At 41.5% G+C, this 22,059-nt stretch overlaps 1 protein-coding gene across 1 annotated transcript; it reads right to left on the minus strand.

The window, feature by feature from the left end:
• Positions 1–779: 779 nt before the first annotated feature.
• On the minus strand, positions 780–22,023 carry tbl3 (transducin beta like 3). Its single transcript, XM_039823904.1, has 23 exons — positions 21,843–22,023; positions 21,650–21,701; positions 21,328–21,423; positions 21,010–21,057; positions 20,729–20,870; positions 20,534–20,618; positions 19,995–20,165; positions 19,789–19,864; positions 19,545–19,641; positions 19,187–19,407; positions 18,872–19,013; positions 18,110–18,168; positions 17,786–17,892; positions 17,502–17,637; positions 15,708–15,947; positions 14,988–15,058; positions 13,700–13,856; positions 12,756–12,814; positions 11,524–11,627; positions 8,663–8,734; positions 8,311–8,469; positions 5,758–5,851; positions 780–1,716 (listed from the first exon to the last, which is right to left on the minus strand). The coding sequence occupies exons 1-23, from the start codon at positions 21,872–21,874 to the stop codon at positions 1,338–1,340; spliced, it is 2,799 nt and encodes a 932-aa protein (XP_039679838.1). The 5' UTR covers positions 21,875–22,023; the 3' UTR covers positions 780–1,337.
• Positions 22,024–22,059: the final 36 nt, after the last annotated feature.

The following is a 22,059-nucleotide window of genomic DNA, read 5'->3' on the forward strand; positions in this document are numbered from 1 at the left end:
ATCTGTGGACATGTTGTTACGCTGTTTGCATGCACAAAGTTCCGAGGTAAATCGAACGCGCCATAAAAGTAAATATTTGTCTGAAATACCAGAGTCCATTTCCTGCTAGCATGTTTACAGAAAATTCAAGTTGAAGAGTGGAATGTGTGTAAATAACACTGAACACCAGTCTGACCATGTAAATGTTGGGTGTATTCACGTGTTACTGAAGAGCTTGGAACAAATAAAACAATTTTGGGGTACTTGATGTCATCTTCAAATGTCTTGTCTTAAGATAGTTTTTTGTTTTAAGTCATGCACTGTGGGACAAGAACGGCAGCACGTTCTCACAAGTGAGAAGCTGGGACCTGGAAATGTTTGACATTTGAGTGCACCATTTATTTATTTTTTTAAGACTATTTTTGGGGGCTTTTTCGCCTTTCATTTTTGACAGGACAGCCAGGTGAGAAAGGGGAGAGAGAGGGGGAAGACATGCAAGAAATCGTCACAGGTTGGATTCGAACCCTGGACCTCTGCGTCAAGGCATAAACCTCAGTACATGTGCGCCTGCTCTACCACTGAGGCAACCCGGCCACTAAGTGCACCATTTTGTGCAACCGTTTATTCCAAAAATCACTTTCTGTGTTTGATAACATGCCCCACCCAAGCTTTACTAAGCTAAAAGCCAAAACCACAACCTTAACACACCCAACAGTTTGCACTAGAAAATGAAGTCTAAAGGCAGTCATGGAGCATGTGAATGACTACTCGGGCAATTTCTTAACAATATGGTACATCACTAACTTTAAATCACAAAGAACAGATTTTTATTTTATAAACATTTGTAGTCATGACATTAAAAAAACAATCTGTGGTTATGAAAGGAACCTTTTGTGTTGTGGTTGAGCCAGTAGATCAGGACTACACAACATAAAAAAAAACTAGACAATGGGTGCTGGTTTCTGCAGTGGGGGAGGATAACCCTGGCTCAATGCCCGATTGTTAATGCAGGTCTGTCTTCCTTCAGTCTCTCCTCCTTTCTTCCCTAATGTCCACTTTGTCTGAGGAAATTAGGATGGTTAAGTTTCTTCAAATTCTGCTCAAACTCTGAATGGATGAACCGATGCACAATTTAGTAACTGTCACAAGACAAAGTATTTTGGAGCTGCTGAGACATGGGAATGCACAGAGAGGCCTATTATATTTATCACCATCACTCCACACCTGTCTCTCCATCTCTTCCTGCACTGCTAATCATTCAGGGAGTCACTCCAGCTAAAGGTCCGAGATAAGATCACCCCTCCTGGGTTTTTTATTTTCAGGGAGTGAGTCATCGGTTACCAGCTTGGAGATCCTCGTCAGCTTGCAAAAGTCTGGCATTGTGGAGTGGAAGAAACAGGGAGACATTTCACCTTTACCGTTGTTTGATCTTCTTCTTCCAGCGCTTCCTCTGCTGAACTTTCCTCACTTTCAGAGTGGTGGTTGCCATTTGTTTTGGTGCGCTCGCCGTTTTCTACTCGCCCGCCGTTAGCGGAGGCTTTCTTGGTGGAACTGACCTCATCGTCATCCTCCTCCTCTGCTTCTTTAACTGGGCAATTTGGATCTTCATCTTGTCCCCCATCGCTGTCATCTCCATCTCGTTTCTCATCATCGCTGATGCCCATTCCTTTCTCCTTGTCAATCATAAAGAAAGGCTGTGCAAGCGGAGTGGTATCCATTTCTTCGTCTTGGCCCATGCTAAACAGGACACAACAACAGGGATTAGAGTCGATAAGCTTCAAATCAACACGCTAACCTTCAAAACATGACAATGACAATGACAATATGTCCAGTTGTGCACTACCGTGCATCATCCATGATATACATTTCTTATTCCTCTTTCACACCAATGACCAGGGTCAGACCAGGGTTATCTGACCCGTGTCATACCCTTCTTTTGTCAATTCAAACCAAGCCAGTAAACGCGAGTTGATCCCCGAGGCCTGTACTACGAAGCAAGATTTGGCGTTAACGAGGTAACTTCAGGTTCAACCCAGGGTTTTCTGTACCACGACGGTGGATCACCCACGTGGTAACTTATGCTCAACACCTAACCTGCTCTGGAGAATCACGTATAGGCTATTTGTCGGCTTCTTGAGCCGTGTGTTGCCAATGCGCACATCGGTTTGAATTATGTTTTTATATTTTTTATTTGCTCTCGCGATCGCTTACCTCTGCCGGGGTTGTAACTTAAATAATAGGCTAAAGCAACGACAGTTTATGGAAAGCACAAGTGTAATTAGGGTTGGATCTTGTGCCTGACTGATGGGGGAGTGATATTGATAAAGAGTTGTGATTTACGCATCTACAGCGTCTGCTATTTTTTTTGCCAGCTTTCCTTCCTGTTTTAGGAAGCAGCGACTGTATCGCGTTTTGCCTGTAAAACTGTGTCTGTGTTCTTCATATTTATGTAGAAATATAGTTTGCTCTTATGTAACATATGCGGCTCTGGTAGATGTTTGCGATTGGTCGTGCTGTGCAAACACATCTCTTATGTGAACGTGTGCAGGTTGATTGATCAAGTTGATAACCACCGTCATGACACAGCTTATGCGGGACCGCTGTTGTTAGGTTAGGTGAAGCCAAATAACTGAAATAAATCCAGGGCATGTTGATCTTGATTCGTAGTACATGGTTGTGGTCATGACAATTCAGATGCGACCCGGGAGCAATACATTCCAATTACCTCGTGCTTGAAATGCGAGGAGTTTACATGTCATATTCAGTGAACAGCTAACTTTGTCACATACTCCAGTCCAGCTGTACACTACCAGAACTAGTATTTTGTACTATAATTCCTCATTGCTACAGCAGGCTGTCTGCAGATGTTGCAATGCTGACCATTGTTCCCCTCCTGATACAGATTCCAATACCTGAACTTATGTTTCAGCTGAGACAGATCTGATACCAGTGCGTAAATATAGAAGTAAAAAAAGAAAAAAAGTTAGCTTTGTCTTGGTGTGTGTTTTTTGGTCTATGCTGAGTTATGTGCAAATATTATTGGTGGGGTTTTCCAGTGTAAAAATACTGGTATTGGTATCTGAACAACTCTACATGACACATCCATCTATCAATGAGGGCAAAACGAAAGCTTCCGGCACCTCTTACTCCCAATGTCATTTTCTTTGTGGGAGGTCCGTGCAGTGACTGCAACACGACAGCGCTCTTTAAACACATTCTTTAAACCCTTTTGTGTAAATCTGACAGTCAACAAACCGGCTTTATAGTTTGTGTGTACATTTCTTGCATTTGTTATTGCTTTTGCCAACTAAGATGATGCTCTTTGTGTCCTCGATTCTAATCTCAATTTCATTAGTCGTGTATTTTACATATTATTTATCATCAACGGCATGCCAGCACAATTATTTAGTCCCATTTTGTTTTGTTTCTTAAATGATCTACTTTTAATTTTCTTAAGGTGTGGGGAGAGGCATTGTGTTCATAATACATGGTCATAATAGGTGTGTCTATTACACAGGTGTGTGTCTACATCTTGCAGGCTGTCTGCAGCCTGCAAGATGTTGCACTGCAAGCTTGGGTTTTTTGTGTTTCACAGCAAATCACATTCTAAAACCCAAATAAATAACCATATAAACACTCAGACGCTAACAGTTTCATTCTCCTCCTCTGCATTTTATTTATTGCAGGTGCAGCAGTTAACAAGGAAGTAGGCTTCTCTAGTATCGATTTATGACCATTGTAGGACGAGGGGAGAACATTTCTCTTTGTTTGATAACATTAAAAGTGAAGTTAGGCTTTGCTGTCGGCCTTCAGACTCATTTACACAATTAACACTGAACTGCCAGCTGCAGGCTACAGATGTGTCTCGGGGGAGGGGGGGAGAGAGGGAGAGAGAGAGAGAGAGAGAGAGAGAGAGAGAGAGAGAGAGAGAGCGCAGCTGTGTAAGAGAAATAAAACTTATTTTCATACGTTTACGTTCTAAAGTACAGTGAGACAAAATAAATGTTTTTTCAAAGTGTGCAGCGACCTGTGACGACTGTTTGCCCCCATTTCCAACCAATGACATCACTTGTCCCGCACCGGTTGTTAGCGACCCTGGTCGTGTGCAATTAACATTGAAATCGAACCATGTCCGACCTGCTTCGAACCCACCTCTTGACCTGGGTCGCAAAGTTGAGTGGGTCGACATGGGTTAACCCTTTCAAACACGGAGTCAACTCTGGTTCAACCCTGGTGGAGCCCTCGGTGTGAAGGTGATATCACATTTAAGGCTTAGGATGCCTTTAACGGTTTTCAGATATTATTTACAGTAAGTATCTTGGTATCAGTTTCACCTTCCACTGCACTCGACTTGGATGGCCCAACGGTCAAAACTTCTTTTGAAAACAGTGAAGTCTTCATTCAGAAAAGGAAAAATGTAGCAGCATGCCAGGCTTAATGCCAAGAATGCGGCTCTGCCACTTTTTTCTCTTCTGCATTCATGCCAGACAGAAACTAGTCTGCGTTTTTGTTGAGGCTTTGACTGGAACGGTTCCAGACCTTTTCTCATGACATGTTTGACACACATAATATCTTGTTAATAGAGATGCACCGATTACAACTTTCTAGGCCAATTCTGATTTTCATTGAGTTAGGCCATTTTTTTCTAACCACTTTACAGCACACACAAATATTTATTTTCTATCTTTTCTTTAATAAAACATGTTGCACAGAACATTGAAAAGTTGTTGAACAGATAATGGATCACTATAAAATAGAACTATATAAATTACTCCTGGTGTGGGGAATTCACACACATCTAAAGTGCAATGTTAGAACCATTTCCTTCATTTCACATCCAATATCCAAATAAAAAAACGTGATTTTGGTTTTTGATGTCGTCCCTCCACGCCCTACTTTTTCCTTGCAGGTGTTGCATATTGCAAACTTGTTATTTTCTGCACACACGCTGAAGAATTTCCAAACAGCTGACATGTTGCAGGTTAATTCACGAGGTTCCCTACATGTGCGAGAACAGCGCGGACCCGCGTGACACACGGCGGAAAAGTTGAGAGGAAGGAAAAAGAGACTGGGCTGTTGTGTCCATATGCGCGTGCGTCCTTGAGAACTGTAACTCGTATAACTTATGTTGTCAGTTAATTGTAGCATTGACCGGCATGAAATCTGCATATGTCAGACTGACCTGCCGGTCACCGGTCATGGCCGAGCACGTGAAAACCGGCCAATTCCGGTCACAGGCCGGTCTATCGGTGCATCTCTACTTGTTACTAAGGAGAAGGACCAAAGTGGTGCTGAACTCAACACTGGTTGCTCTTTTTGCTGTAGTCAGTAGAGATAGATGAGGAAGTTACTGAGCTCTAGGCTCAACAAAGTGTCTGAGACTCTAAATGGAGCCCGTCTGTCAGCACAGCAAGGGCGCCAATGAACAGGGCTCCAGCAAAAAACAAACGCAGGACTGTCTGGCAAAAATGTTAAACCAGGCTCAACTTTTGCTGCACAACATAGTGTTATATTGCAAGGTGCTGTGGTGGCCAATCACATACACGGAAGCACACATTCCTTGTAGAATAATTTGTAATGTGAAGTTTGTCTTTGTACTATTACCTGTCTCATCGCATTGTAAACCGCAGCATGGGGCTTTGGTGTCTGATAAGCCTTTAAAAGTATTCATCTTTTACTCCAACTGGACTTCCTGGATCATATTTCATGGTCTCTCTGGTACCATAAACAACACCCACCCACCAAAGCAGCCCCGTGCGCTGTATTAACATCTCTCACCTGGATGGTGCTCCGGCCACTCTCATCTTCTGCCACATGTAGTTTAAAAACATGGACGCCTGCAGCAGATTACCAATCCTCTGCATGTGTCTCTCTGTGGGAGAGAAAGAACAGTTAACATTATTTCAGCCCAAATTTGTAATAGGAACCACTTCAGCTAGAGGGACCCAGCAATGGCAAGATGGGTAATAGGAAACCTAAGCTTGCTTCCACATAATAATGTCATGTTTACACCCACTTTGCCTATCTAAACAAGAGTTTACTCTTTGTATCTTGTACATTGTGTTTATACTTAGACTGTCCCAAAGAAAAGAAAGGAGTCACTCTTGAACAAATACCTCCTCTTTCTGTTTCTCCAGTTCACCACATGCTCAAGTCAAAACCCTGCTGCCAGAGTCTTGCATTGGCTCTAAATTAATGTTATACTCATGGTACATGGGTAGGACAACTGTATTTTTCATATCTTACTGAACCATGTACGGTCATGGCCAAAAGTGTTGGCACCCCTGAAATTTTTCCAGAAAATCAAGTATTTCTCACAGAAAAGTATTGCATTAACACATGTTTTGCTATACACACGTTTATTCCCTTTGTGTGTATTGGAACAAAACAAAAAAAAGAAGGAAAAAAAGCTAATTGGACATAATTACACACAAAACTCCAAAAATGGGCTGGACAAAATTATTGGCACCCTTGACTTAATACTTGGTTGCACACCCTTTGGAAAAAATAACTGAAATCAATTGCTTCCTATAACCATCAATAAGCTTCTTACACCTCTCACCCGGAATTTTGGACCACTCTTCCTTTGCAAACTGCTCCAGATCTCTCATATTGGAAGGGCGCCTTTTCCCAACAGCAATTTTAAGATCTCTCCACAGGTGTTCAATGGGATTTAGATCTGGACTCATTGCTGGCCACCTCAGAACTCTCCAGCGCTTTGTTGCCATCCATTTCTGTGTGCTTTTTGAAGTATGTTTGGGGTCATTGTCCTGCTGGAAGACCCACGATCTCGGAAGCAACCCCAGCTTTTTGACACTGGGCCCTATATTGCGACCCAAAATCCTTTGGTAATCCTCAGATTTCATGATGCCTTGCACACAGTCAAGGCACCCAGTGCCACAGGCAGCAAAACAACCACAAAACATATTTGAACCTCCACCATATTTGACTGTAGGTACTGTGTTCTTTTCTTTGTAGGCCTCATTCCGTTTTCTGTAAACAGTAGAATGACGTGCTTTACCAAAGAGCTCTATCTTGGTCTCATCTGTCCACAAAACGTTTTCCCAGAAGGATTTTGGCTTACTCAAGTACATTTTGGCAAACTGTAGTCTTGCTTTTTTATGTCTCTGTGTCAGCAGTGGGGTCCTCCTGGGTCTCCTGCCATAGCGTTTCATTTCATTCAAATGTCAATGGATAGTTTGTGCTGACACTGATGCACCCTGAGCCTGCAGGACAGCTTGAATTTCTTTGGAACTTGTTTGGGGCTGCTTATCCACCATCTGGACTATCCTGCGTTGCAACCTTTCCTCAATTTTTCTCTTCCGTCCACGTCCAGGGAGATTAGCTACAGTGCCATGGGTTGCAAACTTCTTGATAATGCTGCGCACTGTGGACAAAGGAACATCTAGATCTCTGGAGATGGACTTGTAACCTTGAGATTGTTGATATTTTTCCACAATTTTGGTTCTCAAGTCCTCAGACAGTTCTCTTCTCCTCTTTCTGTTGTCCATGCTTAGTGTGGTACACACAGACACACAATGCACAGACTAAATCAACTTCTCTCCTTTTTATCTGCTTTCAGGTGTGATTTTTATATTGCCCACACCTGTTACTTGCCCCAGGTGAGTTTAAATTAGCATCACATGCTTGAAACAATCTTATTTATCCACAATTTTGAAAGGGTGCCAATAATTTTGTCCAGCCCATTTTTTTTGTTTTGTGTGCAATTATGTCCAATTTGCATTTTTTCCTTCTTTTTTTTTGTTTTGTTCCAATACACACAAAGGGAATAAACATGTGTATAGGAAAACATGTGTTAATGCAATACTTTTCTGTGAGAAATACTTGATTTTCTGGAAAGATTTCAGGGGTGCCAACACTTTTGGCCATGACTGTATGTCACTGTGAGCCTCCCAATCATGACACTAGAGATGTTCCGATACCATTTTTCCCCTCCCGATACAGATTCCAATACCTGAACTTACGTTTCAGCTGATATAGAACCGATACCAGTGAGTAAAAGTATATATATATATATATAAATAAATGGTGGGGTTTCCCAGTGTAAAAATACTGGTATTGGCGTCTGAATAACTCTACATGACACATCCATCTATCAATGAGGGCAAAACAAAAGCTTCAGGCACCACTTACTCCCAATGTCATTTTCTTTGTGGGAGAGTCCGTGCAGTGACTGCAACATGACAGCGCTCTTTAAAGGAGCAGCATTGTGTTCATAATAGACGGTCTTAATAGGTGTATCTTACAATACATTCACACACACACACACACACACACACACACACACACACACACACACACACAGCTGACCTGTGTATGGGATGAGTCCCTCGAGGTGGGTTCGGGCGCCCTGATACTGCAGGATCTCCTCAGGTGGCAGGTGTGTGAGGAGCACCTGGAGGACGGCCTGGGCATCCTGACAGTTTCTGGCGTTGGTGTTCCACACAGCACAGTAGCGCAGGAGAGACTCTGAGTGGGGTTTAAGTCATAACAGGGTCGCGTGTGGAGTTTTGAAGGTGGAAAAGGGAAGGAAGTTAAGAAACAGATTTTATTACTCTTACTCTTTTTTAATTTCTTCTTCTTCACTTTTAGAAGATTTAGTTTTCTTGCCCTATCTATATTCCATCATAGGAATGTTTGACAGGCACTATAGATCTTTTACCTTTCTGATCCACTCGGAGTTTCAGTACTGTCTTCTCCAACAGCTCGCCGCTATTCTCCACCTGACGGATCGCTAGAGGCAACAGAGAACAACATCTCAAAGACAGCAGTATTTGACATGTTGTTCATGTTGTGACAGTGGTTGAGGTACATTTCTTTATGTTATGTTAGTAATAGTGACTGGGTTTGATGTCCTCGCATCATTTTTGGTTTTAAACATTATGAAACATGTCCGTGTTGAATAAAAGAAGAATTTCTTGAAGGGGCAGAAGTGTGCAGCTATTTGTTGGTTCTTTAGTTTGGGATGACGAACTGTGTTATTTCCACAGAAAAGGAAACATGAAGAATATGCCTTCGGAGTAGCAATGGCACAGTCTCATCTGGTGCCACTGAAACAGCTTCCTTTTAAAAGGTAATAATTATTATACTATTAATCCAATTATTAATTATATAATCACTTATACTTAATATCATTTATATAATTAACACTAGTGTGTGGAAACTGTAATATAAACAATTTTAGGATTACAAACTTGGACACTTCATATTCTTGCATGACTAGGTGTGATACCATCTTGCATCACAACAAGCCTGAGAATGCATCTGCCTTTTGTTTGCACCAGCTGGATAGACACTCGCCTCAGTATCGCATGAATGCTGTTGGCACGCGTGTGTGACGCTGACGTGATGTCTGCTGTCGAGACGACCAGTTACAGTAACATTATGAACGACCTGGGACCCAGAAACTTGGGACGGAACAAAAGAGCATGAACATTTTGGAATCCAGGTGGCTTTTTGTTTTTATGTTTACAGGCTTATTTGGCTGTAAAAATAGCTGTGTGCTGCGTGCACATCAATGCTCGAGTGACTCAACTCTTAAACATGAGCAGCCATCCACAATGAGAGATGACAGATTGATGAACAACCACTTGTCAAACAATGAAAGTGATGTGTACAGAGAAGATAGCCTGGTTGACACCAGTTGTAACTGAGAGTGGGTAGTTGATTGACAGTTCATTTCCAAAGGGGCGTCACCAACAGACGCCGCTCAAATGCCTCTGGGCACAATTGGATAGTCCTTCAACCAATCAGACCAGCGATCCGGGTGACGCTTTTCACATCCAATATCCAACTAAAAAAAATATGATTTTGGTTTTTGATGTCGTCCCTCCACGCCCTACTTTTTCCTTGCAGGTGTTGCATATTGCTAACTTGTTATCTTCTGCACACACGCTGAAGAATTTCCAAACAGCTGACAAGTTGCAGGTTAATTCACGAGGTTCCCTACATGTGCGAGAACAGCGCGGACACGCGCTTCACAAGGCGGAAAAGTTGAAAGAAAGGAAAAAAAGACTGGGCTGTTGTGTCCGTGTGTGCGTGCGTCCTTGAGAACTGTAACTCGTATAACTTATGTTGTCAGTTAATTGTAGCATTGACCGGCATGAAATCTGCATATGTCAGACTGACCTGCCGGTCGCCGTGCTCATGGCCGAGCACGTGAAGCACAGCTTCGGTAGCCGTCATGTTGAATGTAAACAAAAAGCTGCTCGCCGTTGCTGCGCTATCGTTGTCGCGTAAAGCGGTTGTGATTGGTGCATCGATTTTAGGGACATTGGAAATGGGTTTGAATGGGCTCTTCGCCAGACTGACTTGCAGAGCAAATCTCAAATTTGCCGGAAGTTCGTCAGGGTTTACCCAGGCTACAGAGAAGACATAATGTGGGACAAACTACAGAATAGGGTCACGTAATCAATATCAATAGAAAATGCGTTCGATAAAACGTTCAATAACTTGTTTTTCTTCTTCGGAAGAAACCAGAGGTTGCGAAGCAAGTTTGGTTGCATGAACAAAGGCACTCACTCTCTGGTAACCTAGCAACGTAGGGAGTGACACTCTAACAGCCAATCATGTAACAGTATCATGTTTGGTTGCGCCACATCGCTGTCTCGTGTTGGATTCTACAATAACAGAACCGGCGGCGTGGAGCGATAAGTGGAAAGTGAGTGCCGCAGCGAGCCAGGAAATTGTTGATAAAACAGGAAAAGTCAGTATGGCAGTTTTGTGGATTTTATAAGTCTGACCGTCGTCCCCACCAACACTACCACAAACTTGTTTTACCACCTTAGCCGCGTTCACACTTTCGAGCACAGCCGTATTCTCCAGTAACGTCCAACAACATCTGCATCTGCTACACCGCACAAGCAGCAGACCGCCATGGAGAGGTACTCTGCATCAGTGCCTTACTAAACGCTACAAAGAAATAACGGAGGCAGACATGCTGAGCACTGGCCAGGTTACCAACCTAGCACTAAACTTACAGAAAATAGTTCTTCTCAGGTTTCAGGTTTCTTTATGTTTATATTTAACACTTTGCACTATTTTATTACACTTTATTAAGCATTTCTTACTTATTCTTTCTTCATTGTGATTTTAATCATTGTTTACATTTTAATTATTTGAGTGATTTCCATGGTTGTGTTGACATTTCTGCTTTTATAACTGAGGGGATTTTAATCAGAGGAAGGTTAAGTTTAAAATAAAAATGTTTAAATTTAATATATTTTTCTCCTGGTCCTTATTTTGAATAGGTCATAAAAAATATCAATAATTATCGATATCGACCGATATGAAACGCTTATATCGTGATACAGTTTTCAGCCATATCGCCCAATTTGAAAACCGTGTGTAAACCATGTGTACACTTTGTACATGCAAGAAATCAGTAAATGTTGGAATAGCCAAAGTGGAATAGGAGTATCCGGGTAGCCTCGCTGTTTAAGGCGGTGATGCTTCCTATCTCTCTTTCCCGTCAGATCTTAAGTGTCCACTGGTCAACCCAAAAGAGTTTTTAGCACAAAGTACCTTTGATCACAGTGAGCACAGTGTGAGGCTGGTCCAGTGATATGGCGAGACCCAGGGCCTTCAGGTACTTCTTCTCATGGAGCAGGTTGGACAACTCCTGCTGCCTTCAGACACAAGAAACATGCATGTTCATACAGAGACACATGCGAAAATATTTGTGTAAAGATCCTCAATATTCCTTGACTATGGATAGAAACTGGATACCAACACATTTATAAGGATTGACAGATGAATACATAAATCCCATTAACTGTAGGTATAAGTGGGATGTGCCTCAATTTGGGTTCAGCTGTGGTAAAACTTTCCCATGAAAAACACATATATATCAACTATTTCACTACAATAATAAGGTGAAGCATCTTTTATTCTAAGACATCTTGTCTGGTAATAAATTATTTGCTACCCAGGCTGGTGTAAAACATGAACACATACTGTATGTCTGCGTGTATGTGTGCATGGCACATCAGTGAGCAAACATATACAGTAGATTCATTAAACACTTATAATCAAATTGTGGGAGACCCGAAATTCCCTCCTTCTTATAAGAACACACATGCGGCCCTGACCTTTGACAGGCCTGACCTGTGACCCAGTAAAGTCCTACCCTAACACAGTCTCTGTTTATTCATTGGGCGACAGTGACTGAGAGGGATTCTTCCAGGATCTCTGACACATCTGATCAATTGTTCATATCTAAAAGACTCTGGGCCCTATTTTAACGGTCTAAGTGCATGGTGTGAAGCGCCTGGCACAGGTGCGTTTAGGGCGTGTACAAATCCACTTTTGCTTGTTTAAAAGGCGGAAAAAAGGGTCCGTGGGGCAGACCCATGGTTCAAAAATTGTACTTAGTGTGTTAATTAATCAAAGGTGGGTTTTGGCTGTAACATGCAATAAACCAATCACTGTCATCTCCCATTCCCTTTAAAAGCCAGGCGCATTTGTACCTTGGTGCATTGCTATTATGATGGCAGATTTTCTAAGCAGGAAGTAGAGATATTCAGGAGAAGAAACTGATCTGCTCGTGCGTGAAGTGAAAGCGCGTGAGCAGATCGTATCTTAATACCATTTCGCCTTGTAATTATTATTATTTATTTTTTTATCTTTTGCTTTTTAAAAGACGCGGGCGCTGGACGGGAAATTGACTTAAATTGTCTTAAACTAGAAAAGACACTTGGGTCAGGATCTGTGCTGCGCCGGGTGCAAGATAGTGCCAAATGTTGTGTGTAGCTTACTTGAGTATCAGATCCTCCTGCTTGGCCTGCTCCTCTGCCAGCTCTACTTCAGTCACATCCTAGCAGCAGACAAAAGACAAAACAAACGTGTGGTCATATGTTGATCCCTGCAGGGAAAATTCCTATTTTCCCAGAGAGAACAGAGAGGTCAGTTATGGCACTTATCCATCTAGTACCAGCTCTGCTCGGTGAACAACCTCAAAGGTGTGTTGTCTTTGGAGAAGCTGGAGGCAGCAAAAAAAACAACAAAAAAAACACCTCTGGCTAAACTATTTAAAAATGGCAGGTTTGTTCAGGACACCCCCGTCCGTTTCTAGCAATGATGACACAGTGATTAGTGACGATTCTCTCCGACCAATCAGTAGTCTGCAGGATTTCACGTCACCTTTTGGTATCGCCTCAGCTCGCTTGGAACCTCGACGGAGGTGATACTAAAAAAAGTACCTGTTGGCAGGTACCAGGGACTTTTTTTCATAATGGAAAACCAAAAAAGGCGAGTAGATTCGAGGCAAGGCAAGTCGAGCAGGTACCATGTAATGGAAAAATGCCATTAGAGTGCAAGGTCTACTAAAAATATCCAACTAGATAAGATACAATATTTTGCTAAAGAGTACTTCGGCAGTTTAGATATTTGCTATCACAAAGAACAAATATGAAGAAAGAACGATATACAAATTTCAGAGTTCTTAAAAAACAAATCTTACATTCTTATTTTATTGCTTTTATTTTGTGTTTTTTCCCCTCTAAGAACAGTTGTTGTTGCATCTCTACCATTCATGTAAAAGGTAGAGAAAAAAAGCAACACCAATAGCAAGACAGGAAAAACTGCATTCCTTAATCTGGCAATCAATACTTTTCAATTCTATCTGTTTAGAAGTTTGATTGCTAACCGATCCAGCTTTCTTCTCTGTTTAACAGGTGACTATGAGTCAAATCACACTTACCACCCAAACGGTGATGTTAGAGTCTGCTGAACCAGTCACCACCTTGTCGTCTTTGCGGCTGACATGGAGACCCCACACTTTGTCCTGGTGGGCGTCCAGCGTCTTTACACACTCGTTGGTCTTTATGGTCCACAGCTTTACCAAACCATCTGAGCCACTAAGGACAGAGCATCAGTTGGAAGAGTTGAGTCACAACTGTGTGTCAACAGTAAGAATTTTATTTAAACACGCTACATGGCCGACATGCAGAGAGACAGAAGCAGGTGGATCCACAATGACGCAGATACATTTGGAAACACAAACTGTCCCAAATCTAAACTACATGCTTATTCTAATGAGGTTTTGAGTGTGTTGTGTGTTCACACAGGAAAATTAGCAAGATAAAGTATTCTCAAAAAGGGACAAAGACAATTAATCGATTAGCTGTTAGACAGAAAATGGTCTGCAAATATTTAGATATTATATCAAATCGTTGTTTAATGAAGCGAAAATGGCAAATATTCTGTGGTTCAAGCCTCTCATATGTGAACATTTGCCGCTTTTCTGTGTTTTATATAATTTTAAATCAATTATTGTTTGCTTTTAGACTAAGTTTGACAAAATAAGGCATATGAAAAAGTTATCTTGGGCTCAGAACTTCTGACAGGCATCTTTCACTATTTTCCAACAATTTACAGATTGCACAAATTATCAATTAATCAAAAATATAATTGGAATATTAATCAATACTGAAAATAATCATTGGTTGCAGCACGTTACGCAAAACAGTCAGCATGCAGACTAACAAATCATTGTGAATGGTAGTGAAACAACTCCAGAAACTGAAGGAGAAAAAATATTTTACAGTCTCTTCGTTCAGAAGAGTTTAATTGGCAGTGGCGTCATAATAATAATAATGTCTTTTCTAATTTCCTGTTTGTATAAAAGAGTAGAGTATGTTGATTTCTTGTAACCTACTTTTATAACAGTATACTATAAAATGTTTTATATAAAGATAAGTATGAAGTATGGAAATGCGACACAGCTACTGTTTGTATGTGTCAAGGGTTTTCCTATCACACTGGTGATTTTATATCATTTTCTTAAAGTTTGTTGTCGACATTCAAACACCAAAACAGAAAATTGCTTTGATTTCTTCCATTGGTTATAAATAGGCCACTTGAGCCTACAGCTAGTTTTCGATTCAATTGCCTCTGCATATTGTTATGCAATCAAAAATGAAGGAAAAAAACATTGAAAAGTGTACTTTTATGGAGAAAAGCTTTGCATGAGTGGTAGCTGGGGTTACCTGGTGAGCAGCTGAGTGCCTCGGCTCACAAAGATGACCTTCAAAACCGATGCATCGTGACCCTCGAATGTCTTGAAAAAATTAAGAACAAAACAAACAATCATATCATTTTTGCTTTCCAGACACAATTCTTTGCCACAATTATGGGAAAAAAAACTCATTCACTAATATTAAACTTTGACAAACAAGTCTGTGTTATCATAATTACTCAGGTCTAACATAGGGCTGGGCGATATCACGATATTTTTTGACCAAATACCTCGATATCGATACCGCAACGATATTGTAGTGTTGACTATTGGTGCTTTCACAAAATATTTACACAATGAGATTTTTGATAAATAATCATCAGTAATGTGGATATAATGACTAAGTGGGTAAAGGCAAATAATAGAACAGTAAGTTCAGAAAATGACATCACTTTACTGTAATGCAGCCTTTAAAACCAGGAAAAGACAACACTTATGCCATATATTACGATATCCAAAATCTAAGACGATATCTAGTCTCATATCACGATAGAGATATAATATCGATATACTGCCCAGCTCTAGTCTAACACCACAGTGAGAGATATGATGTCATAACCTGTCAGTGTGAACTAGGACACTGATAAGGTAGGGAACTTACTGTACATACACAACTAATGTCTGCATTCCCTTTATATTCTGTGATCAATAATACTCTGTGACCTATGCACACTTATCCATCGGGGCCCACCTTCAGACAGCTGAAGTCTTGCAGGCTCCACAGTTTGGTGGCGCCATCTGCGGAGGACGTGGCCAGCACCTGGTCGACAGGAGAGAAGCAGACGGCCCAGACGCCGCGACGGTGGCCCCTAAACACCCCCAGCAGGCCCACGTTCCCCTCCTCCGCCAGCGACCACAGCTTGGCTGTGCGGTCCTGGGAGCCTGAAGCCAGCAGTTTGTCATTGGGCGACACCGCCACGCTGTTTACATCCTGGCAGGAGGGAGATAAGGTAGTGAGGATTCACTTTTCAAGTTTATGAGATTTTAGTAAATGTAAGTTTGAAGAAGAAATTTTATTTGACGAAGGAGACGAGAAACGAGATTAAAAAAAAGAGGGTGTTGGACAGAAAAAATGGTGAATGCATGAAATTGCATTTCTTTCAAGAGATTCTCTGCATTCCTCTCACTACACTGCCTCCAGTTGCAGCTCACTGTTGGGATTTACATCTTACAGTATAGCCCCTTCCCCATAGACATGTGCTGGCTTGGCTTGACTTGGTTTGACTAGTCAGCCCAGTACAGCAGGGGTTAGCGTCTCTGTTACAACGGGGCCACCTGCTTGAAGGTGTCTCTTTAACTGTAACACGCTTGTCTTGAGTCAATGATGTTTAAAAGCAGAATGCTGTCGAAGGAGCGGCTGTAAAACGGTTGATAAAAACATTGAATTTCCTATGAATTCTACACAGTTAAGTCACCCAATATTCGTTGTCACTTCCAAGGCAAGACGTCATATGGGTTATCTGATTTCCTGGATGTATCCATGACAACAAAGGACAAGTTAAGTAACCAGATGCTGTCGTCAGTTTACCTACAGTCTACCTACGACATTTGAACTATGAACTGCTGTGCATCCTCATTCCAGAGTCCTTTATCTCCCTGCATCAGTCCAAATGCTCTGACAACTATTCCACAGACAGAGCTTAGCTGAGCGATCAATGTATTTACAGTGAAAATAAAAATCTTTAACTCAAAATTAAGATTAGTTAGGGTTACACGGGTTAAGTTACAAACTCCAACACAAAACTCTGTTAATGCTTTGAGCAATTATTTAAATAAATGAGAAACTTTCAACATAACACACAGTAAAAGATAGTCAGATAGTGTTGTGGGCGGGACATTATGTCAGACTCAGTGGTGAGTGAAACAGAAGCAGAGGGACAGACAGAGCTGTAGTGCAGCCAAAATAGCGCACCTTTTAATTAATTAACTTTATCGGTTATCAGGCAAATAAAACGCTGATACAGATAATCTGCAAACTGCCAAAAAACGGCCCGATAATCGGTCTATCCCCAATTCTTTGTTGCGTTACCTCTGAACTTCAGTGATTCCCTGTCTTTTAGTCGAAACAATCACAATGACGCATGCTTATGTTCTTAAACGGCTACAAGAATGAACAAACCTTAACCACTTAACAGCTTTACAATCACATTTCAAAAGTTCTTCCACACACCTTGTTAGTGCACTTACTTACTATCTCAGGAATTGGTTTTCATTTTATTTGCAGCTGACTAAAAGTGTGGCTGTTTCTTTAATGTGATCATGTAAAAGCCCACTGGATGATTTTGGGGAACATATCATGCAACCCGCTTTTAATTGTTTTATCACATGGTATCTAATGAAGGACTAAATGCATTAGAAATAATATTTTGCAGGAAGTTTAGCTCTAAACTGTTCTGTAACTTGTCTTCTACACTATGCAAGCTATCATACTAATTGTTGCAGGATATTTCTTCTTCCAGAAATGTGTGGAGTTTTGTGCCAGTACCTTATCGTGTGCCTTCTCTGTGGCACGGGGGGTCAGCTGATGTACGTCCGCCCCTCTCGTAGATAAGTCTGCTGGTAGATCCCACACCTTCACAGTGCAGTCCTGACTGCCAGACACTATGAAAGATGCTTTCATTCTGGACACAAAGATGGAGAATCATTACCACCACACAGAATCATTGATTTCTTTTTATTTACAACCAATTCCCCTCTTTTTACCATCTAAATCTTTGCCTGTGTTGGTACATGTGACAAGAAACACACGTGTGACTGCAGGAGTGTTACCTGGAGCAGGTGATGGAGCCCACAGCGTTAGCATGGTTGGAGCCTTGAGCCACACAGTGCACCTGTCCACTGTCACTGTCCATCTGCCACACACGCACCGACCTGTCCTAAAGACAAAGACAAAACACGCAAATATTATTGTTGGCTTAAATGTGGTTTAAAAGCGTCTCTATTTGTAGAATAGCCCATGTGCGTTGAGGTTTGTGGGTTTGTGAAAGCATGCATTTGCAGGATGCCTTAACAGAGTTTGTGCACAATTAATGTTTCCTTAGTTTCTATTCATTGTGTGCAGTGTTGATGGAAGCTGCACAGATGTGTGCTCACCTTCGCACAGCTCGCAAAGAGAAAACCCTTTTTGAACACGTCCAGTGAGAGGACAGTATCTGTGGACGATAAACACATAAAAATAGCTGTGAATGTCGGAGTAAATAAACATCTCTCCAACCAGGTTACTTTTTAACACCGCCCACTGAATTCCTTGGGTTCTGGTTACTCTAATGACAGCTTTAATCCTGCCATGGTTTATAGAGCTTCTACTCTCAAGTTTTGCTTTTGGTCGCTGTGTTATTAAAGATTTTTCTTTTCTTAAATTATTCTGAGTGTCTTTTGAGTTGAATTTGAGTAAAGAACTTAGCAAGTTTGTTACAGTTACGTTCTCTACCAATAAAAGGTTATTATTATTATTATTTATTTGATATTATCAATCAGTCAGCCTTGATACAAAACAGATTTACTTTTCTCAATATGGCCAGTGTGGCAATATATCTATAATTGTAGTGAGGTTTTAATTCCCAGTCACCCAGGTTTCTCCAAGTCATGTAAGATCTACTGCAGCTTTTAGAAACTACAGAAGTATTGCAAAAATAGACTGAAGAATGCCTGTTTTACCTACATTAATAAATATTACAGTGTCTGACACAGAAACATTGTTGTTAGAATGTATACAAGACAACAACAAAATTATTACACATCTTTTGCTTTTTTTCTGTGGAAACTTTCTGCCCTCTGGTAAACAAATAAAAAAACTGAAATGCATTTCACGTCTAGGTAGAGGCTTACACACACTGCCCTCTGCTGGTGACTGACCTGTGTGTCCATAGAGGATCTGGCAGCTGTTGGTGAGCAGCTCAAACACCTTCAGTTGGCAGCTGTTGGTGGCCACCACGATGTGGCTGTCCCCTTTACCCAGAAACTTCACGTCCAGCACTTCGTCATTGTATCCCACAAACTGTGAGAGGGTGCACAGAGGGAGCAACAAAGGAAAAGTGTCCTTTATGTATAAATAATAACAATAACAGAAGCTCTGGATGACTGGAGGCTATTTTGACGTTCAAAATTGTCCACAACAATTTGCAAGGTACAAAAAAAAAAAAAAAAATCAACCTCCACATCAGTACCCACCTGCTGCTGCGTGGTGAGACCAGGCAGCTGGTAGAGCACAATGTTGTGTTCTGCTGTGACTGTGGCCAGTCTGGAGGAGGCGGGCAGATGAAGGAGAAACGTAAGACTGCGGGGGTCGTCGTCCCTCTCCTCCTCCACCTCAGAGACAGCGGTGAGGGGGGAGGGGGGGGTCTGGGTGTAGACACAACGCGCCGTGCTGGCCTCCCATACTCGCAATACACCTACAGGCAAGGAAGGGAGAAGAGGTGAGAGACAGAGATATTTAAAGCAAAGCTCTGAGGAATTGTTGTCACACAGAAGCTGACAGCTCATGTGCGGCAACACAGATTAGCAATTTGGGATGATTCAAGATGTGAACCTTTGCTTCCAGCAGTGATGAAATGCAAGTCTTTGCTCTTCACTCCAATCTCAGACAAGTCCTTATCCTCAGGCAGCAGTACAACACCCTCCACAGCCTGCAGACAGAGACAACACGCACACACAGAAATGAAAACGCAGTATTTTTCTGAGATGAAGAGTATAAAAAGTTTTTTAATTCTTTGTTAATCAAATGAGACATTGGTATATGCAAATAATTAATATCCTCCAGTTTACAGTCTTACCTCGTAGACTGGCACAGTTCTCTTGGCTTTCCGAGTCTCCAGGTCCCACACTGTACAGATCTTGTCCCTGCCAGAACTACAAATGCAGGTTGGCACACAAATATAGCAAGAAGGAGAAATGTGTAAAACGCTCAGCATTAGAAGCTCAAACACTTAAAAATTTTGTAAATAACAGCCCATCCATTGAGTGGCTGAGTGTACGGTACCTGACCATGGTGCCACCATCGGGGCTGAAGCTGAGTGAGGTGACAGCGCTGTAGTGGCTCTGCAGCACACACATACACCGGCTGGAGCGCAGGTCCCACAGCCGAATGCCACAGTCTAGAGAGGAAGAGAAGAGCTGCAGCCTGCTGATGTCTGGGTGGAACTGGACCAGGCTGCCAAAACACACAGAGTTTTGTTACTGATCTTAGTTATACAATCAGCATCTTTCACGTAACCTAAAATCTGTAACTTTCTATGATTTTTCTGTTTATTAATACTCCACCACAAAAATGTATATACGGTATTTACTATATATTATTAAAGAAACCATAAACCAAAAATCAAAAGACACTAACTTTAAAAACATCCAGTATAGGAATATCCGGAAATGGGATTTTACTGGCCTTCAACACCAGCAAACAAAGTACATTGCTCAAATTCTATTAGTTAATGATTCAGAGTTATGGCAGATAAAAATCAACAGTTCTTTGATGGGGGTAATTATTCAAAGCATTTCTTGTTCACCAATATCTGAACTTACTGCACAACGCCAGATGAGCCTTTAAGGTTGTGGGTGCAGTACTGCTTCACCACATCCCAAAGCTTTATAGTGCCATCACAGCCACCTGTAAGACAACAAGAAGAAAACTCTGAAAACTGTACAATGTGTATGTAGCAGAGATCAGGCAGAAATATGTGACACCAAAGACAAAACGTATTGTCATTAACTGCTGACCTGTGGCCAGGAGAGTAGAAGTGGAGTCAAAGGTCATACTGGCTACAGGAACAGTATGAATGGCCCTCCAGGAGCGAGTACACTGAGCTTGCCTCCAGTCCCACTGCTTTAACAGCAGAGCTCTACTAGCTGTTACCAGCATCTGTGGTGGGAAACAGAGCAGAGACAGACACATACACAATAAATACTCCTTTTACAGGCTTATAGAAGAACATACAGCGAAAAACATCCAAATTCACACCATGACTAAAGTAATGACAGGCGCTTGAGATCTGCTTTACCTCATCATCACAGCTGAGTGTGAACGATGTAATGTCCTCTTGATCATCCTGCAATTACAAAATTATGGAAAAACAAAATAGATTGTCAGGATTGTCCAATTAACAGTCCAAAACACCAAGATATTCAATTTACAGTGATACAATTTGCAGAAAATTGTCACATTTGGGAAGCTGTAACCAGAAAATGTTTAACATACTTCGTTTACTAAATCCCTTAAATTATTATCAATAAAATGTAATTCAATTAAATGTTGCTTTAACTTTCTGTTGATCAACTCATCAATTTGTTTTAGCTCTGATAACTCATTCTGTACTCACATGCTCCACACTGTGGACGATCTTCCCTGTGCTGATCTCCAAAACGTTGACACGAGATCCACAAGTGCAAAAGATGTACTTTTCATCTTTGCTGATCTAGAAAACAGACAGAGAGGTTCAAGGGCCAGGTAGTTCCATCCTAGGAATTAAAGGTCATCATGTCACTTGTAGGTCCCCACCTTTATGGCAGTGCAATATTAAGTCACTAAAATCCTTTAAGATAATTTAAGGCTGGTAACGTTACAACATGTAACGTTAATGTACACTGAGTTCAGCAACAGACACTTGACTTGAGACACAAAACACAAGGCAGGCAACTCACCTGCACTTTTCCTCCTTTGTAAAAAGGTTCAATCTTGCTTTCGACAACATAACTGTTAGGGAATAACATAAATATAACGGTTAGCTGGCCCAACTTTAACTGACACTTTAGCCAAAAAGGTTACCCTAGCTACCCAACCTAGTGTTAGCCAGCTAGTGTAGCAGCCTGCACGTGCGATACGTCACAAACTTACTTTGTTTTGAATTGAAGGTTGGTATTTGCCATCTTGTTCACGTAAAATACCCAAACTTAAATATTTTGGTTGCTGTGGTGATGTAAATTACTTATTTCTCACTTCACACGTTGCCTGAAGTCAACACATCCATCCCGCATGTTGATACCCGAGTCGCACTCATTGTACGTCATCTGAGCGCACTGAGCTGTGATTGGTCAGGCGGTTTGTGCTCAGT

The sequence above is a fragment of the Perca fluviatilis genome, chromosome 15 (genome assembly GCF_010015445.1).
Source record: "Perca fluviatilis chromosome 15, GENO_Pfluv_1.0, whole genome shotgun sequence".
Lineage (NCBI taxonomy): Eukaryota > Metazoa > Chordata > Actinopteri > Perciformes > Percidae > Perca > Perca fluviatilis.

Bases quoted from the DNA above. Each gene is read 5' to 3' on its own strand.
- tbl3 (XM_039823904.1), bottom strand. From the start codon at position 21,874: ATGGCAAATACCAACCTTCAATTCAAAACAAA. The intron at 19,642-19,788 runs GTAAGACTGTAA...CTCTGTCTGCAG, and splicing joins GAACTGTGCCAGTCTACGAG to GCTGTGGAGGGTGTTGTACT. The intron at 15,948-17,501 runs GTACTGGCACAA...CCCTCCTGCCAG, and splicing joins CAGAGAAGGCACACGATAAG to GATGTAAACAGCGTGGCGGT.